This window comes from Rana temporaria, chromosome 12, assembly GCF_905171775.1.
Source record: "Rana temporaria chromosome 12, aRanTem1.1, whole genome shotgun sequence".
Lineage (NCBI taxonomy): Eukaryota > Metazoa > Chordata > Amphibia > Anura > Ranidae > Rana > Rana temporaria.
Genome location: NC_053500.1, coordinates 138,205,346 through 138,212,467, shown reverse-complemented (window position 1 = coordinate 138,212,467; position 7,122 = coordinate 138,205,346). Strand labels below are relative to the sequence as shown.

Below are 7,122 nucleotides of genomic sequence, written 5' to 3'. Positions count from 1 at the left end.
TCCCTTAGTCTAAATGCTAAAAAGACAGAAATTCTCATCTCTGGACGTATTGATCCAGCTGTCTTTTTGGGAAACTGGCCCACGAGCCTTGGGCCGTGTCCGGTTCCAGTGAATCAAGTCCGCGTCCTGGGGACAATTTTTGACTGTAATCTGAATTGGATACCCCAAGTCAATCAATGTATCCACAATGCACTGTATTACATCAGGTGTTTGAGAAAGGTCAAAAATTTGTTTTCTCAGTACCACCGGAAAGTCTTGGTTCAATCTCTCGTCAACTCCCGGATTGACTTCAACAATATTGTGTATTTGGGTATGCCTCTAAAGTGGCTGAGGAAATTCCAGCTCGTCCAGAACCAGGCCGCTAGACTAATCTCCGGCTTAAATAGGCGGGAGCATATTACCCCTACCCTGCGATCACTGCACTGGCTCACTGTGGTAGATCGCATTGAGTTTAAGGCTCTCTGTCTCGCCTATCGCGCTTATCATGGGACGGGCCCACAATACCTGAATTCCTTGATAACGCGATACACCCCTGCACGAGGACTTAGATCACTTACAGCTGGTCTCGTCACTTGTCCATCTGCTCGCCTGCTTACCTTCGGGGGTAGACGCTTTTCTGTGAGAGCAACGGCCCTATGGAATAGTCTCCCTGTTTCTATCCGGTCTCTCCCCTCCATTATGGCCTTTCGTAAAAGGATAAAAACTTGTTTTTTTGAGGGAAAAGCAGGCTGAGTCACGTTAGTTTTCCCTGTTGTTCCTTGGTAGTTTGCTTTTTTGTGCTCTCCTTTTTTCTTTTCCTTCTGATTTCTTTCCCTGACTTGATTTATCTATTTACAGGTATGTCTTCTGCGCTTAGACGCTTCCCTGACGGGTCAGTATTTGGCGCATTACAAATCCAATAAATCAATCAATCAATCAATCTATTACACCCACCACTCCCAGTCCACCACCATTCCGGCCCCTGAGAGAGACAAAAGACATTCAATGCCCGGAGCACCGCCGCCCCCCATCCATTACACCCACCACTCCCAGTCCACCACCATTCCGGCCCCTGAGAGAGACAAAAGACATTCAATGCCCAAGGCACCGCCGCCCCCCATCTATTACACCCACCACTCCCAGTCCACCACCATTCCGGCCCCTGAGAGAGACAAAAGACATTCAATGCCCGGAGCACCGCCGCCCCCCATCTATTACACCCACCACTCCCAGTCCACCACCATTCCGGCCCCTGAGAGAGACAAAAGACATTCAATGCCCAAGGCACCGCCGCCCCCCATCTATTACACCCACCACTCCCAGTCCACCACCATTCCGGCCCCTGAGAGAGACAAAGACATTCAATGCCCAAGGCACCGCTGCCCCCCATCTATTACACCCACCACTCCCAGTCCACCACCATTCCGGCCCCTGAGAGACAAAGACATTCAATGCCCTGAGCACCGCCGCCCCCCATCTATTACACCCACCACTCCCAGTCCACCACCATTCCGGCCCCTGAGAGAGACAAAGACATTCAATGCTGGAGCACCCCCCAAGCAAACCACTATACCCACCACTCCCAGTCCACCACCATTCCGGCCCCTGAGAGAGACAGACATTCAATGCCCGAAGCACCGCCACCCCTCATCTATTACACCCACCACTCCCAGTCCACCACCATTCCAGCCCCTGAGAGACAAAGACATTCAATGCCCGGAGCACCGCCACCCCTCATCTATTACACCCACCACTCCCAGTCCACCACCATTCCAGCCCCTGAGAGACAAAGACATTCAATGCCCGGAGCACCGCCGCCCCCCCATCTATTACACCCACCACTCCCAGTCCACCACCATTCCGGCCCCTGAGAGAGACAAAGACATTCAATGCCCGGAGCACCGCCGGCCCAATCTATTACACCCACCACTCCCAGTCCACCACCATTCCGACCCCTGAGAGAGACAAAAGACATTCAATGCCCGGAGCACCGCCCCTCCCATCTATTACACCCACCACTCCCAGTCCACCACCATTCCGTTCCCTGAGAGAGACAAAGACATTCAATGCTGTAGACAGCAGCCCCCCTGTAATGAGCCCTCCAAATCCCCCGCTCTGCCCTGCTGACACGCCCCCGGGCTCCGCCCTGTTGATCCCACCCCTCAACATTTTCATCAGTGAAATTGCCGCAAAACTGTACTGAGGGAAACATGAAGCCTGTCACTGCTGACCCTGAAAATGCTGCTTTCCTGGCTCTCCCATTCACCTTCCATCTTCAACAATTATTGGATGACTTGACCTCTAACTATCACACACAGTCCAAGAAAAGTCCGAACTTCTGATCTGAGGTCAAGCGGGGGATCACCATGACACCCCCAATAACTAGTATCTTCAGAAGACAACAGTGCCAGCCCAGGTTCCTGGCCACAGGGACTCCATGACCCCCGACCTCTGACCCCGATACACAGTGACTCCATGACCACTGACCCTCATATGACCCCCGAGAACTGAACTCACCTTGTTTACTTTTATCCAGATAAATGGAAACTCGCCGCGTTAAGCCTGAGGACCAGAAAATGGGAAGAAATAACGGTCATGTGACCCAACCACAGAAAAGGCAATGGAAGTAATATCGGTATTATCAACCAATGATTATAAAGCAGGAACTTCATTCCCCCACCCACGCTCCTCTCCCCCTTCCCTTTCATGCTGGGTTGTGCACAGAAACATGTTACCCCACAAAAGAAACAAACATGAATGAAAAACATTGTATGAGAGGAGGTGGGGAGGGAAGGGGGGGTACAATGATATAAAGTAAGTTGGGAAGGAGGAGGTCCACTTTATGATACCAACCAAAAGAAAGCTCTGTTCTAAAAAATATTAAATCCATTTGGGTGCATTAGAGTAATTGTCAGTCAAACTATCACAGCACTTTGGCCTGGCGATGGAGTACAAATATATACGGGACGGTGATGGAGTATATAGGGGTGGGGGGTGATGGAGTATATACAGGACGATGATAAAGTATATAGGGGAAGGTGTATATAGGGGAAGGAGTATATAGAGGAAGGGGGAAGGAGTATATAGGGGAAGGGGTATATAGAGGAAGGGGGGAAGGAGTATGTAGGGGAATGAGTATATAGAGGAAGGGGGGAAGGAGTATGTAGGGGAAGGAGTATATAGGGGAAGGTGAGGAAGGAGTATATAGAGGAAGGGGGAAGGAGTAGATAGGGGAATGAGTATATAGGGGATGGGACTTTTGAAATACGAAGATTTGGCCGCCGCATGGCATCTTTCGCTTACCTCGTGTAGATGGCAACATATCGGACAATCCCTGCCACGCAGTCACCATTTCCGGATTCTTCTCCAGATCGGCAAAGTTCTTCCACACCCTTATAGCGCCATCATCTGCAGAGACATCGTACACATCATGATGCCCAATCCCCCTACACATGCTAAGATATCTATAAGTCTGAGATGGTGGTCCTCCTCAGTGCGACATGCACACCGCATAGACGGGTCCATGGATTCCGCGCACACCGCATAGACGGGTCCATGGATTCCGCGCACACCGCATAGACGGGTCCATGGATTCCGCGCACACCGCATAAACGGGTCCATTGTTTCCTTGCACACCGCATAGATGGGTCCATGGATTCCGTACACACCGCATAGACGGGTCCACGGATTCCGTACACACCGCATAGACGGGTCCATGGATTCCGCGCACGCCGCATAGACGGGTCCATGGATTCCGCGCACGCCGCATAGACGGGTCCATGGATTCCACGCACGCTGCATAGACAAGTCCATGGATTCCGCGCACACCGTGTAGACGGGTCCATGGATTCCGCGCACACCGCATAGACGGGTTGGACGGATTTGGCACACACTGCACCACTTTTAGAACACGAGACACTTTCACATCCTCTCAGCCGGCCTTGAAGAAATCCAGGGATTGTGGTTTGAACTGTTACAAGTGGTTTTGTTCTGATAATAGGCCCTCCAATATAGCTGCAGGCCCATGTTCCTGCACCCTCCCCCATCAGTGTCCCATGACCTGGTACCACCTACCTGTGGCAGTGAGCAGCAGCGAGCAGTCCTGGCCGTTCAGGTACTCCATGGCAGTGATGCGGGTGTAGCGTGGGTTCCCGTTGTGGAAGTAGTCCAGCTTCTCTCCTTTCTCCCAATCCCAGAAGCTGCACCACAGAAACAAAGAACTGCACGTGAGCGTCTGATCCCAGGTGTCATTCCCAGATCAGTGACCCGCTACAGACAGGAATACTATTATATTTTATAGGAGAAGGATATTATTATTATAGGTTTGGCCCACACAGGCTTACCAGATGCTGTCCTTGTCGGCGACGGCGATGCAGGAGGTGAACGGGTGAAACTTCACAACGGAGGGAACGCCGGGATTGCGGTTAATAAATATCTGATCGTCTAATCTGGTGACACCTGAGAGGAACACAAGATGGAGGAGATTTACTCGGATTGCTGTCAGGACAGAAATTGATGGGAAACCAACAATATTAAAAAGCCACCAAAACAAGAAACAGAGGGGAACCTCCAATGGGGACACATGTTCCAGTGACAGCCGTCTGAAGGGGGGTTGGGGGGGCAACAATTTTGTTTTTACTTTAACCCTTCCCTACTCTGTCCAAAATGAAAAAGAAATCTGTATCCCAATTGTTTTTAAGTGTTGTCATCCAGTCACATGATCTCTCTGTGGCAACTACAAGGGGCCCTCTCAGCGCACACGACACAGTTGTCACCATCAGGAGGCCCGCCCTGAGAAATGCCGTGCAGCTATTGGTGTATAGAGACAGGAAGTGGCTGCAATGTTTTAGTACACCTCCACGTCAACCAGTCCGGGTTTACACCGAATGGCAACCAATAGCAGTGCCACCCCCAGACCCCCGGTGCAGTCGGTACAATCACTGAATCTGGAGATATTCCTCAGACAGGGAGGCGGGCGCTCGGGTTTCCTCCTGGGATCCTTCAGCTCTTGGCAGACCAGACCCCGGCCTTCCTCTCCAACATATTACAGAGCCGAGTCTCTGCAGGCTGGATATCGATCACTGGCTGGACACTTGTCAGATCACATTCACTCTGCTTGGCAGGACAGGCGCCTCGCTAATACAATTCAAACCTCATATTCCCCACACAGGAAGGAGAAATGTCACCCCGCCAGTGTAATTCCGCACCGCCACCCAGGAAAGAAACAAGAGGATCGGGGGGGAGCAGAGAGAGACCTAAGAGGGTGTCCTCTGCCCCTTCAAATCACAGCCCCCTGCAGCTCTGACACCCCCTGTGCACCACAGCCCCTGCAGCTCTGACCCCCCCTGTAAACCACAGCCCCCTGTTGCTCTGCCCCCCGCCCTGTACACCACAGTCCCTGCAGCTCTGACCCCCCCTGTACATCACAGACCCCTTTACATCACAGCTCCGCCACCCCTTTACATCACAGCCCTCTGCAGTTCTGCCCCCCCACCCCTGTACATCACAGCACTCTTCAGCTCTGCCCCCCTTTACATCACAGCCCCCTGCAGCTCTGCCCCCCCTTTACATCACAGCCCTCTGCAGCTCTTCCCCCCCACCTTTACATCACAGCCCTCTGCAGCTCTGCCCCCACTTTACATCACAGCCCTCTGCAGCTCCCGCCCCCCCTTTACATCACAGCTTCACCCCCCCTTTACATCACAGGCCTCTGCAGCTCTGCCACCCCTTTACATCACAGCCCTCTGCAGCTCTGCCACCCCTTTACATCACAGCCCTCTGCAGCTCTGCCCCCCCATTGCATCACAGCCCTCTGCAGCTCTGCCCCCCCCCACCCCTTTACATCACAGCACTCTTCAGCTCTGCCCCCCCTTTACATCACAGACCCCTGCAGCTCTTCCCCCCCACCTTTACATCACAGCCCTCTGCAGCTCTGCCCCCCCTTTACATCACAGCCCTCTGCAGCTTTTCCCCCCCTTTACATCACAGCCCTCTGCAGCTCTGCCCCCCCTTTGCATCACAGCCCTCTGAAGCTCTGCCCCCTTTACATCACAGCCCTCTGCAGCTCTGCCCCCCTTTACATCACAGCCCTCTGCAGCTCTTTCCCCTTTACATCACAGCCCTCTGCAGCTCTGCCCCCCCACCCTTTAAATCACAACCCCCTGCAGCTCTGTCCACCCCCTTTACATCACAGCCCCCTGCAGATATGCCTTCCCTTCACATCACAGAGAGGAGAGTGTGTCCTCTTCTCCCTTACTCAGGTACACAAAGCGAGAGGCACATCCGCACTGGATGTATGATGGGAGCGGGAGCTGCTGGCGATAACTTAATATTAACAAGCTGGTAAATGGTTGCTGGGACTGCACTGCATCCTAACAACCAATCCCCAGCTTACTAATATGAAGAGTTAATTCCAGCAGCTCCCACCCTTGTCATCCATCCAGTGCTGCTGTGCCTCCCGCTTTGTATGGAAAACCGTTCTGCTTCCCTCTCTCCACCTTGCTGCGATAGTGGCAGCAGCGGAGGCAGGGAGGAGGAATCGGCTGCTAAATGGCAAAACCGGCACGGGTCTGGATGGGACAGCGTCTAGGATTGGGATCTGGACCACGGTCTGCCATTTAGTAACGGCTGCTCTATAATGTCCCATCCCCCAGTGTTATCTCTGTAGTTTCTAGTTTTATTTGTAGACCCGCAGAGGAGCGGGGTGCAGGAGGACACTGGGGAATTCATTGCTTCCCATCACCCGGCGGCCATGTTTGTGCGACTGACCTTTCTGTATAAGGTTCTGCGCTTGTCTCCGGACCTTGGCGTTGCGAAGGAACCTCCACTCTCGCTCTTTGCGGACTTGGCTCTCCATGTCATGCTCTTCAGGCATCTTGGGAAAAAACAGGACACACATTAACACACCACACTGCGGGGGGGAACAGGCCGCAGAATCAGCTTCTCTACATTAAAGTAAAGCTATGGCCGCTAATGAAATAAATGTGTGCCGCAGCAATCAATTATAAAAGTAGATTCCTAGGATTGTTTGACAACAATGCTGCACTGCCCCTGAATTCACAGCAGAGTTGTCACTCTCATGGGGGTGGTGCCTGAGTAGATGTTGCAAGGGGTGTGGCTATGAGTATTGTCACTGCCGATTCA

The 7,122-nt window shown here is 52.6% G+C and overlaps 1 protein-coding gene across 1 annotated transcript in view; it reads right to left on the bottom strand.

The window, feature by feature from the left end:
• Positions 1 to 2,496: 2,496 nt before the first annotated feature.
• RPTOR (regulatory associated protein of MTOR complex 1) overlaps positions 2,497 to 7,122 on the bottom strand; it is a gene marked incomplete at its 3' end in the record, with an annotated part of 186,144 nt that continues 181,518 nt past the window's right edge. The window contains 5 exon segments of the mRNA XM_040330942.1: positions 2,497 to 2,541; positions 3,283 to 3,387; positions 4,054 to 4,178; positions 4,323 to 4,437; positions 6,748 to 6,853. Coding sequence (XP_040186876.1) covers positions 2,497 to 2,541; positions 3,283 to 3,387; positions 4,054 to 4,178; positions 4,323 to 4,437; positions 6,748 to 6,853 — 496 coding nt within the window.